The following is a 22,542-nucleotide window of genomic DNA, read 5'->3' on the forward strand; positions in this document are numbered from 1 at the left end:
CTGTGAAAGAAGATGGGTTCCTCTTTTCTTCTCTCTCCAATATTTCCCTGGGAGGATCTTACCTTTTCTCATGACTTCAATAATCACTTCTATAAAACATAATTTACATATATATATATATATATATATATATATATATATATATATTTATACCTCTACTATCCCCAGGCCTCTAGTTCAACAATCTAATTGTATATATCAACATTCATTCACTCATTCATTCATTCATCTGGAGGTCATGACAGAACTTCAAATTCAATGTGTCCCACAGCTATATGATGTCCCACAACATTTGCCCCTTAACCATTAGTAGAAATGGAGAAGTTAGGGTTAGGAGTCAAATAAGACTCCACTATTTCAAGTAACTGGAAAGATGGCAACAACATCAATAGAGATGGGGAAATTAAAAGGAGAGGGTTTTAGGAGGAAGTTGATGATGAGTCAGGGAAAAATAATATTGACAACTGCATGCTGAAAGTCTAGTCTCATGTCCCTCCCTATCCCCCTGGTTTTGCAATAATGATAACATTTTGAAGTAGGGAAGCATGGGTTGCATGAATGCCCATGGGAACTGAGAAGGCACTCCATCACAAGCTGATCACCATGGAGTTGATCTCATTTATCCTTACACTGAAAGGGCCGAGAGCTCTTCATGACCGAGCGGGAACGACAGGCAGAGGTGCGGCAGCGAGAGCTGGATCGGCAAGAGCTAATGCTACAGAAACGTCTGGCAATGGAGTCCAATAAAATCCTCCAGGAGCAGCAAGAGAAAGAGAGACAGTGAGAACAGAGGGCTCAGGGGCAAGGGCTGGGACTAGGATCCTTTGCTACCTACTTTGATCTTTTCTTTCTCCCCCACTAACCTTACTAAAAAAAAATATTCAAAATTAAGCAAAAAGAAAAAATCCACATTGGTATCGTCCAACGATGTGTGATTCATCCTGCATATTTAGTCCATTGCCTCTGTCAGAAGACCCAACTTTCTTTATTGACATCAATCACCTAGAATCATTGTGTTGATCAGCATTCTCCTGAAATGTAATGTTGTTTTTATTATTATAAATTGTACTTCTGCTTCTACTCACTTCACTCTGCATCAGTTCACATAAGTTTTTCCATGTATGTTTGGTTTTTTTTCTGAAACCATCCCCTTCTTTGTTTCTTAGAGCACAATTATGTTATTTATATTTTTATTTATTTATTTATTTAATTTTGTTTATTTATTTATTTGTTTGTTTATTTATATATCATCTCAATTGATTGTCACCCCTATTAATTCTTTGCCACCTCCAAAAGAGATGTCATAAATTTTTTGATACATATGAGTTATTTTCCATTTTCTTTGGTCTCTTTGGTGTATATACCTAGTAATAATATCGCTGTATTTAAAAGGCATGCACAATCCAATAACTTTGGGGGAATAGTTACAAATTGCTTTCCAGAATATCTGGTCCAATTCATAGTGCATCTTTGTATCTGTTTTCATCATTATTTGGTATTTTTCTTTTTTTTAACTTTGTGAATCTGAAATGACCTAATAGGTTATAAGGTGTGAGATAGAACCTCAGGGGTGCTTTAATGGGAAATTCTTGAATTATTAGTAATATATGGAGTCTTTTTTCATATGACTATAGATAGCTTGACTTTCTTTCCTTAAGAAGTAGCTGCCTGTCCATATCCTTTGGCCATTTAGATTTCAAGCAGTTCTTTTACTTTTCTATATTAACTTTCTATATTAACTTAAATTCTCCGATTACTGCACTATCCTATGCAGGTATAGAGCCAATCAAAAGTGGATCTTATTCACTTATTCACTCAATAATCAATTAATTAAGTATTTATTAGCACTTACTATATATTACTCACTATGCAAACTTCTAGAAATATGAAAGAAAGCAAAATTTTCCTCTTCCATCTTCCGACTATAATAAAAACTGAACTTGGAGACATTAGGTTTCTATGGAGAAAGGAGCTGGTGATAAGAAATAAACATTAACCCAAACCTCTCCCTAGGTTAGTGTTGGTTGTATTGCCAATGATTATGAGAGATGGTGGTCATCTAATCTATCTCTCCACCTCCAGGGGGCATAACTAACCCAGGCCATGCAAAGAAAAACATTAGTTTTGAAAGCACTATGGAAGGAGATATTATCTTCCTTATAAGAGGTTATCTCTACTTACTGCAGTCCTCAGCTGAGTTCTTTACTCCAGATTGTAGCCACAAAATTATTTCCTGTCCCTTTCCCAACACCAGATCCATAAAACCCCTCTCCTCCTTGAGTCTCAGGTGATGGGACCAAGTCCACTCATTTTTCAGCTATAACAGGTCGTTTCCCTTTCTAATTTGAAATGGTGTCTACCTTCCAGCATACCCAAAGCCTGAATCTGACCAGAGAATCCCCAGAGGAAAATTTTGAGAGGGGAGAGCTTACTACTTTTCTCATGTTAATAATTAGATCAACATAAGATATTCTAGAGCCAACTTTGCTCTTGTTTTTCAGGAGGAAGAAGGAGATTGCGCAGAAGGCTGCAGAAGAGAATGAGAGATATCGGAAAGAGATAGAGCAGTGAGTTCCTTTGACTCTTTGTACACATGTATGTGTATGTCCCTGTGTGAAGGAAAGATAAAAACTTCATTCAGATGTCTAAAGAATAGTCGCCTTGGTTTGGAGGTATAATTGGTCTTGCAGGTGCCTGTTTTCAGTTTGGAGTTGTTTGTTATTTTCTGAAAGTCCCACATTGAAAGCTGAGTCGCACTGAACCCCTTGAGTAGTAGTCAGTGTTATGTGGTGATAGGTTCAATGGATGTGAATTCAAATTCTAGTTCTATCCCATGCTACATCACCTGCCCGCTCTGGACCTTGATTTCCTCATTTGTAAAATGAAAAAGTTTGACTAGATGACCTGTGAGGTCATTTCCAGCTTTGTCTATCCCCTAGTGGAGAACCTTGTTAGCTATTCTGGTGAAATTGTTTTGGGACATGATTTACCTACAGGGTGGCCACTGGCTGCTTAATGCATCAAGTGCAGAAAATTTGTTTGGTTTAGAATCATCCCAGACTAGGGAAGCTGGAAGCAGGATCTATATATGTGTACTATCCCAGTCAGCCATTAGTCAAATATTTCCCTTGGTTCATGTTAGTTGGATTGTCAACAAACATAAGTGACATGATATAGGGTTAAACCAACAGTTGTCTGGGGAGCAGCCAGGCTTACCTGATACCCTACAAAAATATATTGGGGGAAGTTGCTACTTCCTGTCCTCTCTGGAACAATTGAAACAGAATTAATGGCCCTAACTCTGGAGAATGAAAGAAAAGAATTGCCCCTCTCAGAATAGGGAAGAAAAGTAACTGCATACTAGGGCTAGAGACACTGACCACCTCTATCTAGACTCTCCTGAGGACTGTGTGCTGGGCACCCAGTTATGAAGGAAAAGTTATGGTGGACAGCCGGTGGGGATTAAATTCAAGCACCACCCTCACCTAGTTCCCCTGTGAGCTCAGGTCCACCACTCACAAGTAGAACTGGGAACATGGTCCATACTGTACTTTGGATTTTCAAGGTATTGGGATCTCAGATTATCTCTACCATGTCTTCATTGACAGTGCTTCTGATCTGAGTTTTGAGAGAAGGAAGAAATATCCTCAAGTTAGAATGAGGGATTCTAAGAAGAAAGGATTGATTTGTTTTATCTCTTTTTGGGGAGTCACAGACATACTAACCATCATCTTATCCTCCCATAGTTTTTACTAATTTGGAAAGATGCTGATTCCAAGATGCCTTGAGCCTCAGATTTAAATTTAGAGATAGAAGTCTTGGAATTACTGTTCCCTTCCCCCCAAAAAATGTGCCACCTCCTAAGAACAGCTTATGTGATATTGTCACTTTGCAATTCTTTCCTGATGCTGTATCTCATTACCATATATTTCATTAGAATCTGCTTCAGTAGCCCAACTCCTTTGTGTACAAACCCCATATCCTTCATTAGCATGTGTCCCAAATTCAGAGCTGGAAGGAAGCTTGCAGATCTGCTAGTTAACTCTTCTATCTTGCAAATGGAGAAAATGAGACCCACATAAAGGAAATGCCCAGGGTCTTGCAAAGAATGACAAAACCAGAATTAGAGTCCAAGCCTCTCTCAATTCACAGTCCAAGACCTTTCCCACCACACCATGCCTCCCTAGTTGTCTAAATATGTTCAGTGCCAAGAAATTCCTCTAGAGCATTGAAAAACTATGGGTACCACAGGGAAGCCAATTCACTTCTATTCAACAGACTTTTATTCAAAATACCCACTATGTGCTAGACTGTGGCAGGTGATGAGTCCACAAAGACAAGATTGAACCAACTCCTGCCTTCAGAGAACTTATCTTCTGCTGAGTAGATTCCACTTGTATACACTTGATAAGCATCAGGCCAACATGCTCTTGAGACATGGCTTCTTGAATAGAACAAAACTTCTCTACCAGTAAAATGTAAATTAGTTTTATTAGGGGACAGAGTGCTAGGTCCAAAGTCAGAAAGAGTCAAGATCAAAACCTCCAGCAGACACTTAATACCTGTGTGACCCTGGACAAATCACTTACTTTCAGTGTCAGAAACTATCAGAAATGTTCTGAGAGTAACATGGTTCTGTGGTGTGGAGTCAAAGGACCTGGGACATCTATAAATTATATGTAATATATAAATTATAGTCACTATAATTTCTCTGGATTGTTGTAGGATAAAAATGAGATAATATTTGTTGTGGGGGGGTAGACAATTGCTGTTAGATGACTTACCCAAGGTCACACTAGCTAGTAAATGTCTGAGGCTGTGTTTGAACTCAGATCTTCCTGATTTCAAGGTCAGTACTCTAGGCACAGCACCATCTAACTGTCCCCATAAGATACTATTTGTAAAATGCATTGCAAATCTTAAGTTATGCAATCTACAGAAATGTTAATTATCATCATCATTATTATTATTTCTAGTCTTGGTAGTTTATATGTATCTTTGTATTCTTCTGGGCTAGCATGGTGTCTGACAGTATCCAACCCAGAAGAAAGGAGAGCTAGAGCTTTGAATTTTGGTTCCATTAGTATGAGAGCTCCCAAATTAGGGAATTCCATCTCCCAATAAAGTGCAGTACTTTATCTGAAGCTTACAATCTTGGAGGTTTGCCTTAGAGGGAACTAAAGGGTTAAGTAACCTGTCTAGCATCACAGTATGTGTCAGTGGTAGGTCTTGAAATCAAGTCTTCTGGCTCCATTGTTTTCTCTATCCATTGTTTCATTCTGCCTCTAAAGCCACATGGAAGGTGTTTTATAAATGTTGTTTGAAGTATCTAACCCAGATATAGTCAACTCGTTTTTGGTGGGGTTTGGATCACCAATATTCTCAAAAGTCAGAGCCCATAGACTAGTAGAAGATGAGGGTAAGAAGCTATTAATTTGCCCAGGTCACACAGGGTGGTTTTGTTGGTCCTTTAGGATCACAGAAGATGAAGAAAGGTTCAAGAAACAATGGGAAGAAGAATGGGGCACAAAGGGCCAGATGCTGATGCCTAAGACCATCACAGCAGAGGTGCACCCGCCACCACCACGCAAGCCAAAGTGTAAGTGATAAGGGAAATTTGGGGGCAGTGGTTTGAAGAGAACAGTGGGGAAAGAGAAAGAGGAGAGTTCATCTGGGCCAGTCATTTCCAAGAAAGGCTGGGAACAGTGATAGTTTAGTTTCCATGAATCTCTGTTGTTCTGCAGGTCTTTTCTCTTAGGTACTAAAGCAATCCTAGTGTGTAGGTAGACAGCATACCTAAAACCTCTGTGTCCCAAGCAAGAATGGATCCTATTGGGGGAGGGGGCAGCTAAGTGTAGTGTATAGAGTACTGGCCCTGGAGATAAGAGGACCTGAGCTCAAATCTGACCTCAGACACATAATAATTACCTAGCTGCAAATTGGGCAAATCCCTTAACCCCAATGCCTTGCAAAAAAAATCCCCCCCCCAAAACAAGAGTGGGTTCTATGCACCTGTCTAACCTTAAAAAGATTTTTTTATAAATCTACTCTAAGGTCATTTGCATACCAGTAAACTGTATGGAGAGCAGTGAGATGGCAGCTGAAGGCAAAGAGAGGAATAAATGCTGCCACAGGATCATAGGCTTTAGGGCACAGTGAGAAATCTTGGCTTCCTTAGTCAATGTTTTCTCTTGTACACTTTCCATCCTGGAGTAAACTAGGAATAGAACCTTAGTAGAAAGCAGAGGTTAAGTGACTTGCCCAAGGGTCACATAGCCAGAAAGTGTCTGAGGCCATATTTGAACTCAGGTCTTCTTGACTCCAGGCCCAGAACTCTACCTATTGCATCACCTAGCAACCCAGAAAGAACATTATAGAAAAGCATTGCCCTGGTGTTCTGGAATTCAAATCTGAACTCAGCCATATGAACTTGAGCAAGTCACTGTATCACACTGGGACTCAGTTTCCTCATCTGTAAAATGAGGGGGTTGAACCTGATGGCCTCTTTTATCTCTAGGTCTTTGATCTTATGCTCTCTTCTAGTTCATAGTTATCCATAGCAGTTTTTTCATGATGGAGGATGGACCTAGTATCTTAGAAAACTTTGTTCCTAAATGATTGTGTAGCTTCCTATACAAATTTGGGTCTTCCCTCCAAGTCTGTCCTTAGCCCTTAGTTTAGCTGATCTCCCTTCTGTCTTTAGAGATGAGCAGAGCTACCCATGTCCACCTCAGGCTAGACCTGGGGTCTCCTTCTATCCCTTCAGTCATTCAGAAAAACCATTCAATGGCATTCCAAACTCAAAATGGTCTTTTCAGAACTTTGGAGATTAGAAAACAAAAAAGATAGTCAAGAAGGAAAATTCAGCGTTGACTAATGTTAACTTTGTAGAAATCTTCCAAGACTGTGGGCTATGATTTTATTCTTATCCTGCAGCTGTGAATAATGTTATTTTTAGTTGGCATGGGAAAATCCCAGCCTTCTTCAGACTCAGTATCCTCCTCGGGGCATGATGTGAATTTGTCCCCAAGAGCTTTGGTTGTACATCTCTAAGACAGGGCTGCTGCCCACGTGATATGCTCAGGTCCTTGACTCTATAGTATACCCCACCCCTTCAGGGGTACATGACCATGAGGATTTAGGAGCTCACCCATTCCTGCTGCTGGATTGTAAATAACCCATAGTTCAGACCCTCCTGATAATGGGTTGGCTTCATCTCTGAAAGACAAAACCTCTATTCACAAGCCTCATGCTCAGTGGTGTTTGATATTAGTTGGGGATGTGGCCAGTGATAAATTCCAGATGAATGACTTGCTCTCAAGACTTAAAGCTAATTTGTTTTCATGAGTGAAATGAGAGCTTTAATAGAGGAGAAATCGATTTTAATTGGTTCCCAGGAAAGTAATCCTAGGTAAATTCAGTGCATTCTTCTTAGAGACAGCCATGGCTCCTGCATATATGTGCTCTGCCAGAAACAAAATGAAAATCCATTCATTGGACATTTATTTGTTTAAATTTTTAACCAAATGAAGCTTTTCTTGGGAAGGAAAGGGAAAGTAAAGTGTTGGGTTGGGTTTGATTTTTTTTTTTTTTGCTCAGGATAAATGTTTTCTAGGGCTGTAAACAAGGGTCACAGCAGCTGCTTCCTGCAGATTGCTGATATGAGCTAATATAGCAGTCCCTCTATCATCCCCAAGAATATCCCCCCACTTAATTCCAGATTGACAATAACTCAGGAAATGGAGTCACTGAACTGGACCTGCTCAGTTCATGCCTTTTTGCTTTCCAACTCATTCCGATAAGGACCCAAAATCTCCATCCTCAATCAGAATCATTGGCCCTGTTAGTGTCTGTGTGTGTGTGTGAATGTGTGTGTGTATATGCATGTGTGTTTCAAGAGAAAAGCAAAAATTGCAATGGATCTGAAGCCTCATTATTCTAGATTATAAGCACAAAATTTATACTCTTTGAAGAGAATAACTTTTATTTCTAGTTGTATCCTTAGCACCTAATAAGGTGCCATAGCACCTTGTTAGGTGCTTAATAATTGTTTATTGAATGAATGAATGATAAACCAATGAGCAAATGATAAGTTTACTCCCAAAAGGGAATTATGGATGAATATACCATTTTAGGAGCTAATGGGAAATAATATAGAACTGGAAAGGGGGCTTCCTTTCAACCTCTCTGGAGGTCTTCATGGCTCCCCTGCTGGGTATCCAACTGCTCCTTGTCTGACAGCAGGAACAAGGACATTTCTCAGGAAAATTTAGTTCCAACTTCCTTTAAGAAGTTTTCCCTTCCCATGGGGAGAAGGATATTAGGAAAGCCTGGTATCCAACCCCAGAGAGATGACTTGGTATCCTCACTCTAGAGAGATGACCATCCAAGCCATCTGAATTGGATGATGTCAGCATTCTTTCCAAAGAGCTCTCAAAATGGAGACCCACTCATTTAAGCATTCATTACAAATCCTACCACTTGGTTATTAGTGTTGCTCTCTCATTCATCCCTCCTCATTTCCATTCCCAAGATATTCTGCCTTTTCCAGACTCTGAAGTCACCCATTCTCTACCTGCAGGAAACAACTCAGAACTTCCATAGGGAAAGAGAAACCCTGGGAAAGAGAGATGAGAAAGGTCTAGAGACCCTTGGCAAGTCCCTATAAATCCTCACACTTTTAGGCTGCAGCAGATGACTTCTAAGGTCCCTTGTTCCTCTAAGTCTATGAGTCAATGTTAACTACGACTACAATCTTCAGATTGCCTCCTGTCCTCCAGCTTCCAAATTATGATCCAGATTCCCAAGATTTTCCTCACACATTTAGGGACTTTATTGTCTAAAGGCCAGTAGAGTTAGGTCCTTTTGTTCTTAAGTAGGAAAATAATTTTTGAATGATTAAAAGAACTTCCATGACCCTGCAATGATCGAGCAGATCAGCTTAGAACTAAAACCCTGGATTCTCAATTCCAGTTCCCTATCCCCTAATTCTAACCCCCCCCATTGTTCTTCTGCAAACCTTTGTTTCTAGTCTCCCCTTGGAACCAAAAATGGGTTTTCTTTGCTACACCCTCCAGGTTGCCCTGAATTATCTCAGGGGTTCATTCCTCCTCATTTCCTTCCTCCTCTGTTTCCCTAGTAGATGAAAAGACAGTGAAGTTTTCGACACATGATGACGGTGACCTGGACGGAGGGACCAAGAATCAGCGAGTGCAGGTTGGCAGCCCCTGCTTAGCTCCCCACCAGCCTGATGCTAACACTTACTGCTTCTTGCTTCCTTCTGACAGTCAGCTGGGACCCTCACCCTCAATAGGCAACATATACTAATTGATAATCCAGTTCATTGACTGCCTAGCCCTGTGGGGGAGTGTCAACAGAGCAGATGATGTGAGCCCTGCCCAGAAGAAGCTTGAAGTCCTTGTTGGGTTAGGGCTCTTGTCATCCCTCCTCCCATAACAGGGAACCAGAATACTCTACCTTTTGTAAGCCTCTTTCTCTGAGTAGCAGACAGTGACTCCATGACCTTCAAATCTCTTCAGGAAAGTATTATTGCACCCCTTGCCCTGCCCTTCACTTGATTCCACCCTAGTTGCAACTCTTGTTGGCAGCATCTCAACCAGGAACCATGTGACCAATTGGTAAATAGCTGTTTATCCCTCAAATCTAACTCTAATCATTGTCTTTTCTTTAAATTCTGAAAAATCACTGAAGGGGGAAATGGAGGTACTTTGCCCTGTGCTATGTAGGACCCGATGGTTTTCAAATGCTTTCATTGAGAGTGAGACAGTGAGAGCCATTTCTTGGATCACTGGCTCACCTGGTTGAGGACCAGGGAGGGGGTTGTTTTTCTTTAAATCTTCCTTTGTTTTTGCTGGCTGGTTCTGGGTTAGGGAAAGAAACACAAATCATCTTCCAATATTTAGTCTTTGATCTTCTGACACCTACATCTGATGCCAGCCAGATACAACTAAGTAAGGCTTTGGCTCCATAACAAAGAGCTCTTCAAGTGGTTACCCTGGACCAGGCTTGCAAACCAGATATTTTTAGGTGAGTTCAAGACCCATAGTCAGAGGCCTTGATCTGCTAATACCATGCCTGTTGTGCTTTTATATTACACATGCTTCAAGTTCCCTTGAAAATGGATTTCCAGCCGTTGCCAGTGGATGCATTCTGACCACCCTAGAAAACATTTCTCTCACTGACTTCTTCTTTGTTTCTAGCTTTTGGGTGGTTTTATCGGTATGAAGGCAAATTCCCAACCATCAGAAAGGTAGGGGAGAACTAAGGGCCAAGTTTGCTGTGGAGTTTGGGGCTTTCAAATCTCCTTTCTCTTCTCTCTCCTATAAATGGCAACACTCTATGAACCCACTGTGAACATTCTCCAGAAACCTTCTTCCTCTAAATGATTCACCAGTGATGTCAATGGATGCACATGGGATTGTGAGAATGGCATCTTTGCACAATGCCCCCTCCTCTTAATCAGTTTTATGCACAAGTATCACTTTCCTAATGCCATGTTCTTCTTTGAATTACTCACTTTTGCTCATGATGGCTGGGGCTGTCACTGAGGTTGATAGGGAGGCTTCATATGTAAGAGCACTTCACAGGGTGATTCTGAGGATCAACTGCATTAATATATCTAAAGTTCTTTGCAAGCCTAAAAGTATTATATATCTATTGACATTATTATTATTATTATTATTATTATTATTCTCCCTCAAGTTCCAGCTTCTTACCAGCCCAGCATTCTGATAAGAACAGGGACAAGGGTGGCATGTGGGACTCTAGAATTTTCCCTTAGTAGAAAAGGAATAAAAGCAGACACCAAACTGGAGATGGGTAAAGATAAATAAATAGGAAGTGATTTTAGTAAACTTTAGTGGATTCAGAACTGTGGCAGTCAACCAGATTCGGAGGCTCAGGGAACTTCTTTGCCAAAGTTGATGCCATTGGGGGCGTGGTGGCACAGTAGATAGAGCACCAGCCCTGGAGTCAGGAGTACCTGAGTTCAAATCCAGCCTCAGACACTTAATAATTGCCTAGCTGTGTGGCCTTGGGCAAGTCACTTAACCTCATTTGCCTTGCAAAAAAAAAGAACCTTAAAAAAAACTAAAGTTCATGCCATTGGAGACATCCAAAGGGAACTTCTTTATCAAAGCTGATACAATTGAAGACAATGAAGTTTTGAACCATTTGGTGATATCATCTTGAAGATCCACCCTAAGGCATCATCTCTCCTGTCATTAACTTAGCCCTATAATTTTATGTTATTGTTCAATGTCTGATTGGTAACCAAAACTCATATCCCAGTGAAAATTAGAGCATATTGTCTCAGGAAGTCTCCTTCCAGAATCAGATCTCTGGTACCTGAGTGACCCTGAACAAGTCAATATCTGTTCCCCACCCCTCATCACAGTTTTCATGTCTACAAAATGGAAATATTCCCTTGAATAATTTTCCTTAGCCTTTTTTTGGCAAAGAGACAGTAAACAAGTAACTAATATTTAAAATAAGAATTATTCCAGATTTGGATTAAGTAGGGAAAGAAAAAGAGAGTTAAAACCATAATCCTTAATTCTAGATTAAAGACTCAAAAGACTTGATGTTCTGTAGCTACCCTGTGGGTTACCCTATCTGTGGAAATTCACTGTTTTCCCCTTGGCCTGGCATGACTATAATGAATTTTCAAATGTACACATTAAAATTAAGTAATCTAAAGAGAGTAGTGGCCACTTCAAAGTAGTCTCCTCGGGGACCAGCAGTGCTGACATTGTTCAAACTATTTCTGGATGCTTCTGGAATTGCCATTAGGGCCTGCAGCACATTCTTTTAAATCTCCCTTTTGGTAACAAGCACAACCCCTTTTGAGGTGGATTTGACTTTTGGAAATAGTCAAAAATCATTCAGAGTCAACCAAGTATGATGACCCAAAATGGAATTGAGCCATTTAACATTTAAAAATTAACTTAAAGGTCCCAATGACAACAGAAATGCTTTATGATGGACACCCAGGAAAATGAAAAGGGATGATCTTATTTAGGTTATAGAACTAGGGGAGCCCGTACAGTGATGTCAGTGGGAACAGGATGATGAACCACCTACAAAAACTGAAGAAGCTCTAAAAATGTTTGTGACCCACCTGAGTGAAGTTCTTCTTAATGCAGGAAGGAGGAGGGACTAAGGCTGATTCAGACATCTGAGGGGACTCATCAGCTATTCCTTTGTCTGACTCCTCTACCTAAAAGTAGAATTTCAGCCAGTTGCATATCCTTGACTCAGAATCTAAACAAGTGCAAAGAAGGTTCTCATTTGCAGAACTAGTAAAAATCTATTACTAAAACTATTCAAACATAAGACTGAATGAGACCCTATCAGGGATACTGTTATCAGGCAGGTGGTAGAAGTAGGTGACTTCTTCCAGCTGAGATTCTGGGATCTGCCACCTAGTACTCTCCTCATTTTGGTCTATGTTTCCATCTCTACCTCTCCTATCAGCTGTTTCCTTCATTTGTGTGCTGTGGAGTGATCCTGGAGTGACCTTGTCTTTCCTCTCCCCAAAATACCCTCCTTCCTCTATAGGTAGCTTCACCTACCCTTATCCCCCTGGGAGAAAAGAAAGTTGAAGTCTCTACCATTGCTGACTTCAGTAAGCAGGAACAGGAATTTTTGACTTGCCCCTGCTCCCCTACTAAAAATAAAAACTTCAAACTTAACCTTTCTGGGTAAAACAAACCCAGGAGCTCTCAGCTCTAACTTTGCCTTGTTACTGTTTTGTTTTGTTTTGTTTTTTTCAAATTCTCATCCACTAGCTCCAAATAGAAAATACTTTTAAGTTTTCACTTCTAGCTAGGAGAGATAAATTGAATCCTTGATGCCAGAAGGGGTGTTGTACAAATGCAAATATATGGCTTTGGCTCATTATACCCTTCTCTTACTGAGGTCAGAAGTTCCTCTTAGCCAAGATTTGCCAACTCTCCCAAATTATCTGGCATCTCCTGGACTTATACTATAAGAAGAACGTTGCCTCAGATCACAGGGTTATGAGCTATGTAACCCTGAGTAAATCTCTTAACTTTTTCATCTGCCAAATGAGATAGGTAGGATTAGGTGATCTCCATAGTCCCTTCCAGTTCTTTTTCTAGGGTCTCTTTAACCTATAAGCTCTCTGACTCCTGGATATTAAGTATAGTTCCCTCTGATAAGCCAAGGAGGAGAGGAAGGGACCAGAGCCTCTCCCAGAGCTAGGTGTATAATAGCCCCTGCTTCCCAACAGTCCTAGGGAGTGAACTGAGGCCAGCCCCTGAATGAAGAAGAGAACCTGTGCTTGAGGGTTTGGCTGCTGTGTTTGCGGGAGTGGCTATCTTATAGAGTGGACACCTCTCCTATTTGCCTGTTGTACAAACCACACTGTACCCTCCTAGAAAGGGAAAGATAAGAAGAAATCTAAACATGACAGCCTGCAGGAGCTGAGGAAGCACAAGAAGGAAATTGAGTTTGAGCAAAAACTTTATAAGGAGAAGGAAGAGATGTTGGAAAAGGAAAAACAACTGAAGATCAACCGGCTAGCCCAGGAGGTACATGTCTTGCTTTCCAGTGCTGTACTAGCCCCCTCTAGGGGCTAACTTCCTGCCCTTCCCCCGGGGGACAGGTCTGAGGCTATCCCTCCTAGAAGTTCGTCTAGATTTGTTCCCCCAGAATGTCTAAGCACTAATCTTAGCACCGTCCCATTTTCACTAGGATATAGAATTCAGGTTATCCCACGTCTGTCCAAACTGTGGGTCTGAGGATAGCCTCCCTCCCTCCAAGGTATGCCAGAGCAGAGTTACAAAGTCCTTTTCCAGATGGGGATCTTGTGATCTTGACTCACTCTCCTGGCTACTGCTACAGTTTGCTTCTTGTTAATCAAAATGTCAAAGTTGTTAAGTAGAGAATGGTACGGTGGAAAGAGCCATGGATTTGGAGTCAAAGGGACTGGGTTCAAATTCTGACTCTGCTACTTATTTATGTGACCTTGGCTATATCATTTCTCTGTGCCTTAGTTTCCTCATCTGTAAAGTGAATAACTTGAACCAGAAGATCTCTAGCATCCCTTCTAACTCTAAATCTGTGATACTATGAGAAAATAAATGTAGTCTCTGTTCTTGGGAGACCTCTAGAGAACCTAGTTCTTGTGACTTAAAGCTGCATGTGGTTGGAAAGGTGGTAATTATGATCTTTATGTGGTGGTCCTGTGGCCCAGGTGTCGGAGACTGAGCGAGAAGATCTAGAGGAATCAGAAAAGATTCAATACTGGGTGGAAAGACTTTGTCAGACCCGCTTAGAGCAGATCTCCTCTGCCGAGAATGAGCTTTCCGAGGTAACAGACCACTCTGTTCTTGCATCATGTTGAATACAACTTGCCCTCTGTGATCATACACTGGCCAGCCCAATAGCCTTCCTTCTCCTTCTCAGGGCTAGCTTCATTAGCAGCAGTGTTGGCACTTGGCCCCCAGATCCATGGAAGCATCTCTCTCCCTCCTGGCTACTCATAGCCCCTTCCTTTCACCCAATCTATGCTCACTAATATAGTGCAAAGGGGCAAAGGACCAATTCAAGCTAAGGTGATAAGGAGTGGCAGATAATTGGGTTATCCCTTCAGGGATTAATGACATTTTTTATAGAGGGCCATTGCTTTGCCCTAAAGGAGTAAAGCTAGAATGGTGGAATTTTAGGCATTGGCAGCAGACTGAGATGAAACAAAGGCAATTGGAAGGGAATACTTTCTAAAATCAATCTGATTATCAGACATTGGTAGCTGGATGTCCTCTCAGGTCCCTTCCAACTCTAACATCCTATGATGTGGGTCCATAGACTTAAGTTGGGCCAGCCATCTTCTTATGAGAAACAACTCTCCTGGCCTTTTGTAAGTCCAGTGGCTCACAGCTCTAGGCAAGGTTCCCTTTTGTAGGCTCAAATGAGTATAAGAACAAATTAAAATAGTCATTAGCCACCCAAAGACATCAATGTGGACACAGAGCACCAGCAAGCAGCAGTTATTACACACACACACACACACACACACACACACACACACAATACGCACATCATTCTTATCATTCTTTCTGATTGCCTTTGGAAATCATCCCGGTCATAATTTTGGAGGTGCTAGCAGATAGGAGTTCCAGACTTAGCCACAAATCCCATTCTGGGGAGAACTAATGCAATTTTTCACCTCGGATGGCCATGTGGCATCACTTTGTAATCACTGGAATCTGGAACTGACTTTCACTCCCAGAAACATAAGTCATGCTTGAGTTTGTTTAATGAAGGCTGTTCTGTTGTAGATGAGCTCCTTCTTGGCAAGCCCTACTATGTGATCCCGAGGATGGTGATTTGAGTTTTTGTCTACAAAATATTATATTATAGCCAATTATCATCATCCATTCTAGAAAGGGCAGGTCCCTGGTATATCCTCCTATTAACCTGCACTGGGACTGAGGAAGTCCCTCGTTGATTTTTCATTTCCCCAGATGACCACCAGTCCCCCTTCTTCTGTGACTCTCCTGGCCCCACCATTGCGACGCTTCGCCGGTGGCCTGCATCTCCATACCACTGATCTTGATGATATTCCTTTGGACATGTTCTATTATCCTCCTAAGCGCCCAGCCCCCCTACCACCACCTTCTGCACTCCCTGTGATGCCCCTCCCTCCAACCCCTAACTTGCCTTCCAAGGTCTCAGCACCCCCTGTCATTGTACCAGCTGGCCAGGCATCCTCATCTTCCACTTGGGTACGGCGCCCCCCACCCCCACTCCCTCCCCCTCCATCAGTTCCCACTCTGGACCTCAACCTATCCCGCTCACTCCCCTCTGCCTTGGAAGAGGCCCTGGTTAATCATGGTCTCCATTCTGGAGATTCAACTGAACCTGTGGAAGACTGGGAGCTCAAGAATTATAGCGGGAGGCCCGTGAGCTCTCCCGCCCCTGAACGGAACTTCGCTCTAACTCCAAAGGTACATGGCATGCTTGGGAGACTGTCTCTTGGCATCTCACCTTTAGAGTGCCTCTAAAAAGCCAAGAGACGATACCCCCAGTATCTGTATGTTGCTGGGTGCATGTTGCATGGACAGAATCTTGACTGAGTGTGATGGGCTAGTTCATCCTTGCAAGTTGCCACTCATTCTTCTCCCTGTGATTCTTCTTGGAAAAGGCAGGCTGGTGGAGCCATTAACTTTTAGCCTTTAATTACAGGACCATATTAGCTAAGAGTCAAAGCATTTTGACCATTGTCAGCTACTTGTTACAGTCTAATAGGTTGTAAAAACTTCTCTGTAAAAACAAAACTGGAGTTTTACTCCCCAGTAATTACAAAACATGTTAAAAACAAATCTTAAGTATTCACGGATATATTGGCTGTATTCCAGTATTAATACCAGAATAACATAGCTAGATGTATCTTCCCCAAAAGTTTCTGGTCAATTCCAAGTCTAAGAGAAGAATTCAAAAGAAACCTTACTTGTGTGACCTTGGGAAAGTCACTTCCCTCTTGGGGCTTCATCTATAAAATGAAGGGATTGGACTGGGTCAGTGGTTCTCAACATTTTCAAGTACTTCTTTTAATGTCACATACCACAAACCCCTCCCATTTTAGAAATATATGGGAAATATATGATGATAAAATCTGTAATAATTCAATAGATCAGGGATTGTTATCCTTTGTTTCTTAGATTCACTGGTAACTTTTGAGCCCCTTTTCAGAAAAATAAAATAAAATGAAAAACATAAGATTAATATAGTTATCAAAATACATTTTTTTAAAGTTCATGGAAAAGTTAGGAATCCCTACAATAAAATGAACTGCAGGATGGGAGCCAGTGAACTAGGTTAATGAGGTCAAACTTAGATAGAAAAAGATCCCTGTGGGCTCTGCTCTTATTATCCATATGGCTTTATATTTTGGTTCATTTTATTAAATATTTCCCAAATACATTTCTGATTCAGTCCCATTGGCCAGTGAGTTTGACATCGATAGACTGGCAGTGAATTAAAGTCCTTTCCAACTCTGATTTACAGTAATTTTGAAATTTTCAAAATGAGTGCCACAAATTCAAAGATTTCTTGGGATGGCAGGGGTAGGGTTTGAATATGTGACATTTCTTAGGCAATAAAAGATAGTCAACCTGATTCTTTTAGTCATTACTGAACCACTTGTAGACAAGCCAGATCCCTAGGGAAAAGACATAAACCTTTTGACCCATCCTAGAAGAAATAAAATGGCTCTCTGTGGTGGTCTCTGTGGCCAGTTAGCAGACCTGCCTTTACCAGCTAATGGCAGGAGCTTCTTTCAGAGATATAAAGCAGCGGTTTGTGAGAAGTTTATAACTGATCCTTCCTTGCATGAAACCTGGCATGATCAGGCATGAGAGTGATAGCTGGAGGGAAAGGATGAGGGTTTGTGAGTGCACTGTGTGGGGGACAGCTAGGAGTCAATTGAGATACCACTACTCTCAAGCAAATGGCTCTATATCTCCTCCGCAGGACTCCCATGCTGGGGATTAAGGATGCTTCAGTCCTAGACTTCCAAATTGAGACCAGATGGCCCTGTGGAATATGCTAGGGAGATGGATGAGAGTGTGGAATGGAGGGACAGACCCCCACATGCCCCTGTTTTGAGGATTGTCCTCACACTTAGAAGCTGTCAAAACTAAGACCCCATCTGAGCACCAACAGGAATAGAAAAGGTTTATATGGCAAGAGAGACTCAAAGTGATGCGTTTATCCCAGTCCTTAGGAAGGTCTGTCCAGCCAGGTTGAATGTAACAGAAACAGTCAAAGAATTGAGACCTGGAAAGAATCTTGAGTTTGATCTTAGAAATCAGATAACTCAAACCTCATTTTACTGGTGAGGAAGCTGAGATCCAGAGCACTAGGGTCACTTTGCCTAGGTCATATGGGCAAGAAAGACAGAATTGAGAGTCTGACCCAGGTCCCAAGAACCCCAAATTGAGTTCACCCTACTATAATGATTGGAAAGACAGGGGACTTCGGTTCCATTCTGGTTCTCCCCATAACTTGCATGACCTTGAGTAAGTCCCCTCTCTTTTCCATGCCTCAGTTGCCTCTACTGTCAAATGAGGAGGTTGGACTAGATTCATTTGTTCATTCAGGAAGCATGTATCCACTGAATCAAAGCTTGAAAGACTTGCTTGATTCTGTGTTCTCAAGCATCAAGCAAAAGTAGAGTTGCCAAGGCTAGAACAATCAATGTGCAATATAAAAAGCAAGATACTTGGCTTAGAAGATTCAGAGCTGGTCTTTGGAGTCAGGTCCTAGGTTCAAGTTCCCATCTCTGGACCAAACTGATTAAGTAGTCTTAGACAGGTCACTTAACTTTCCAGTATCCTTGACCACTCTCTAAGGTAACAAATTGCCCAATGGTTGCTAATCTGCATTGGGAGAAATTTCCTCACTCAAAACTCTTCACACTGATCAAGTCACAGGTTGGACAAAAGAAAAAAGAAAGAAAGAAAAGAAAGACATCTAAGGAACCATAATGGGCACTAGAGATACAAAGACAAAAATGAAACAATTCCTGTCCTTGGGCAGCCAACTGACCTCCATGTTTTGGCTTTCATCTTCTAATATGTTTTCAGCCAATCTCATTGGGTAGGGCTTCAAGTCCTCAAAGAAATGATGCTGAATGATTGAAGCTTTGACTTTGGAATTTTTATCAGGATTCAGAGAAGTGTAAACAACTTCTGGTATTAGAATCTCTGAAAAGCTGATAAAGAGTCTCACTGTTTAAGTAGCTGGAAATGATTTTTTTTTTGAGGGTGGAAATTATCGTATAGATTAAGAACAAAGGATGATAGAAGAGTTAGGTTCCATGTTTATCTTCACTTTGGTCAAGATAAAAGCTGTCTGTTGAGTTTTATGGGCCATCCAAGTAGTCTCTATGCCCTTAGGGTCAGAGTGTTGTGGCTGGGCATTGGGCAACCCAGCCAGGAAACCCCTTTGCAGAGATGTTGCCACCTGGACATCTACCCAATCTTTTATGTCATTGGGCTTTTTTTGCCAAAGCCTGACCTCTCATGCTTTGTCCTTCCATGGCTGGCTAAAGGAGATTTCCTCTATCCCTAGCCTTGAACTGCCCCAGGAATGTTATTATTTGGGTAGATGGGGCCATGATGATCCCATGGAGGTTTCTTAGGAACAACCCTATTTTCTCTCCCTTCTAGGCCTTAGTATTCTCATCTGAGCAATAGAAGAATAACACTAAAGTACCAAAGGGAGACAATGATGTGGTGAAAATAGTGCTAGACCTAGAGTAGTAAGATCTGGGTTCACATTCCCCCTCTGGCACAATGTGATTCTTAGTCTCAATTCTCTCACCTATAAAATAGGAATGATAATACTTGTGTTATCTAACTCACAGGAATAGTGAAAAGGAAAGTAGTGCAAACTTTTTAAGCACTGAGACAATATCATAGAGTGACCAGTGCCCTAGATTTGGAGATGGAAGAAGTGGTACAAATTCTAACTCTGTCATTAATGACTCCTGTGATCTTGGACAGGTCACATCAAATATTTACTAGTATCAATCTGAGCAAATAACTTAATTTCTTTGTGCCTCAATTTCCCCATCTTTAAAATGAGGGGCTTAGACTTGATGATCTCTAAGATTTCTTCCAGCTCTAAAACTACGGATCCTCAGTTTCTTTATTTACAAAATGTGAGGAGGTAAATTATATGCCAGTAATTAATAATTAATCAATAATATTATAAGTATAACATTAACGATTAATAGTATTATAATTATAGTACACTTATTAATAAGAAATTAGTAATACTAAAAGTACAATATTCTTATTAATAATAAATTAATAATATCATATTTCCTAACATCTCTTCTGGCTTTAAATATGGTGTTCCTCAATGCTATTAAGGGAAATAACTCTCCCAAGAAAGGAGTCCTCTGGAGAAGAGATTATTCTAGCCACAGTGAAGCAGAGACACCTTGAAGGATACCTTCTTCAGGGTCAGACTGGAGCTCAGTAGAGAACAGTTTGCCATTGAAAAGGTTCCATTCTAGACATTCAACTCCTAGGATCCTCTCAGTAGGTTTGAACTTCAAGAGATGCTAAATGTGGTCTCTTTAAGATAACCTTTGTAGCTCTCCTTATGCTATAAGAGTCCAGCCTCCAAGTATAAAGAGGAGTAATGACCCAGACTAACTTTGTGGGTATGCATGGACTTAGAAAGGATACCATCAGTGCTGTGAATGGGCAAGGTTGTCCTCATGGACACCGAATGAGACTCTCTCTTGAATTGACCCCTCCTAGCCACTTTGTCCGAGTCCGATGCCCCCGCGAGGCCCTGGTGTGTCCACCATCTCCAAACCCGTCATGATTCCTTATGACTTCAACTTCGTCGGCAGGCCAGTGGTCAGATCCGAGGTCTTGGTAAGCCCCTTCAGTTCCCTGTGTGGGCTGCACCCTCTGATCCAGGTCCTGAGATGCAGGCCACTGTCTTGCAGATGAAAAGAAGACTCTATGATTGTGGTGGGAAGGTTACAGTTCAATTCCAGGAAAAAAAGAGACAATATGAACTACATGCTCACTAACCAGGAGCCATCACTTCCAACTCCTGTGTGTGAGGATGTGTTGATGTAATGAGACCCACAGCATGCTTCATAAATGTATAAGGATCATCAACTAAGCTTCCAGTTACAAGTCTCCTCTGTTAGCAATTCTAAATCTTGACCTTACCAGAGAAATACTTACCTTAATATTTAAGGAATTCATGATTTTGTTGGTGTGAGTCCCTCCACTGATACAGGTTATGACTTCTTCACTTGAGTTAGATGATTTTCTTGAGCTACCATGGCCAAAAACCAGAAAAACAAAAACAAATGAAACCTAAAATCCAACAAAAATAACCCTAATCACCAAGTTAGCCAGCCATTTGGAGATGGCTCCTCTGAACTTATCTAGGTGGGTCCTTGGATAGGAGACATATGATCTCTCTCCAGGCCCATGATCAAAGCTTTTTTTTCATCTTGAGGTCATCCACTAGAGTCCATCTTTTCCAGGCATAACCATCAAGTACCTTGGCTGTTCTTCACACCTTAAAAGAGTATCAACTTTGATTTTAACCATGGTCCAGAGAAATGTGTGAAGCAAATTTAATTCTTCTGTTCAATTTAACTTTACCAGTACTGGGGGTCCCAAGAAGAATGTAAATTCCTTGGGGACAGGGAGTATTTTGCTTTTGTCTTTGTATCTCCAGTGCCTGCCCCAAAGTAAAATCATAGTAAATTCTTGTTGAATGACAAAAGACTGAATTTGGGGCACCAGAGAAGTTAAGGGAGAACAGGTGTGCCTTGTGACCCTTCACTCTACCTCATCAATGGTGACTAGGGAATTGGTGTCCCTCATGTCTTTCTGTCCCTGCAGCACTCACACTCACACACCCCCCAGTCCTACATAACATAGAACCACCCTATCCATGTATATCATATATCCACAATCCCCTAGCCCAGTGTGTATCGTGTATCAACTGGGTACTTACCCACTCACAGTCTAATAGGATCAGTGAAAGCATTTTCTATTTAACTTCCAAAGAAACTCTACCCAAATGTCAAGAAAGGTTATGTTTCATCACTTAGATTATTTTTGGTTTTAACTGTAGTATCAGCTTCCAGAGGAGAAAAGTTCACTCACAGTATATGAAAGCTGTTTTTTTTTTATAAGCATAGGCCTCATGTTTGGCAATTAGTGAAATATCCTTCTCTTACCTATATAATTTTGGGTAATTTGTGGATTAACACAGGTCACAGCCTAGAGAAAATCAATCTAACCACAAAAGAAATCAAGCTTCGAAGTAAAATAAATGCCTTTAGGCATGGTCCTACCCCTGGCCAGGATACAGGGACCTCAGCCATGGCTGTTGGGAGGATGGGCTACTTCTGAACTGGGTTAGATCTAGAAGTGTTTGGGGAGTGGGCATCTGACACTAGGGGGCAGACAGGTCTTTATTTACACCCATATGTGGACAGGGCCAAGTGGTTAACATCCAATTTGGAAATGTTCTTTTCTTTGGCAGCCACAGGAGATGTTGAAGAGGATGGTGGTTTACCAGTCACCCTTCAGAAAAGTAAAAAAGCTACACATTTTCCTCTTCTTTACTCAAACATTGCCTATCTTGTTTCTGTCTAAATGTGAGATAGTTCTTAGCTACCCTAAATGTCCATCAGTAAGAACCCCTAGAATTCCCACAGTCATAGTTTGGCAGTCAAGGTATATTGAAATTTCTTACCAAATACTTCAATGCCCATTTGCTTAGGAATAGTTGGCCAATGTGGGAGCAGGAAGGGAGGATTCTGTGATTTCGGTTCAACCTATATCTGAATAGAAACTCCTTCTATGATACTCCTAGATACCCCAATCTCCACGTGAGAAACTCACTGCCTGATGAGGAAGCCTACTTTGTTTCTGAAGAGATCTACTGATTCAGAATTCTTCCTTAGTCACTGCTCAAATCTGCCTCCCTGCACTGTTCATT

General features: G+C 41.2%; 1 protein-coding gene across 3 annotated transcripts in view; it reads left to right on the top strand.

The window, feature by feature from the left end:
* USH1C (USH1 protein network component harmonin) overlaps positions 1 to 22,542 on the top strand; it is a 60,327-nt gene that overhangs the window by 24,574 nt on the left and 13,211 nt on the right. The window contains exons 12-20 of one of the 3 annotated variants that reach the window (XM_074230176.1): positions 638 to 780; positions 2,502 to 2,567; positions 5,475 to 5,599; positions 9,140 to 9,216; positions 13,422 to 13,574; positions 14,240 to 14,356; positions 15,510 to 15,992; positions 20,322 to 20,441; positions 22,084 to 22,134. In XM_074230176.1, coding sequence (XP_074086277.1) covers positions 638 to 780; positions 2,502 to 2,567; positions 5,475 to 5,599; positions 9,140 to 9,216; positions 13,422 to 13,574; positions 14,240 to 14,356; positions 15,510 to 15,992; positions 20,322 to 20,441; positions 22,084 to 22,134 — 1,335 coding nt within the window. The remainder of the gene's footprint in view (positions 1 to 637; positions 781 to 2,501; positions 2,568 to 5,474; positions 5,600 to 9,139; positions 9,217 to 13,421; positions 13,575 to 14,239; positions 14,357 to 15,509; positions 15,993 to 20,321; positions 20,442 to 22,083; positions 22,135 to 22,542) is intronic. The other 2 variants (XM_074230174.1, XM_074230175.1) reach the window with 2 other exon arrangements.

Source organism: Macrotis lagotis, chromosome 3 (genome assembly GCF_037893015.1).
Source record: "Macrotis lagotis isolate mMagLag1 chromosome 3, bilby.v1.9.chrom.fasta, whole genome shotgun sequence".
Lineage (NCBI taxonomy): Eukaryota > Metazoa > Chordata > Mammalia > Peramelemorphia > Peramelidae > Macrotis > Macrotis lagotis.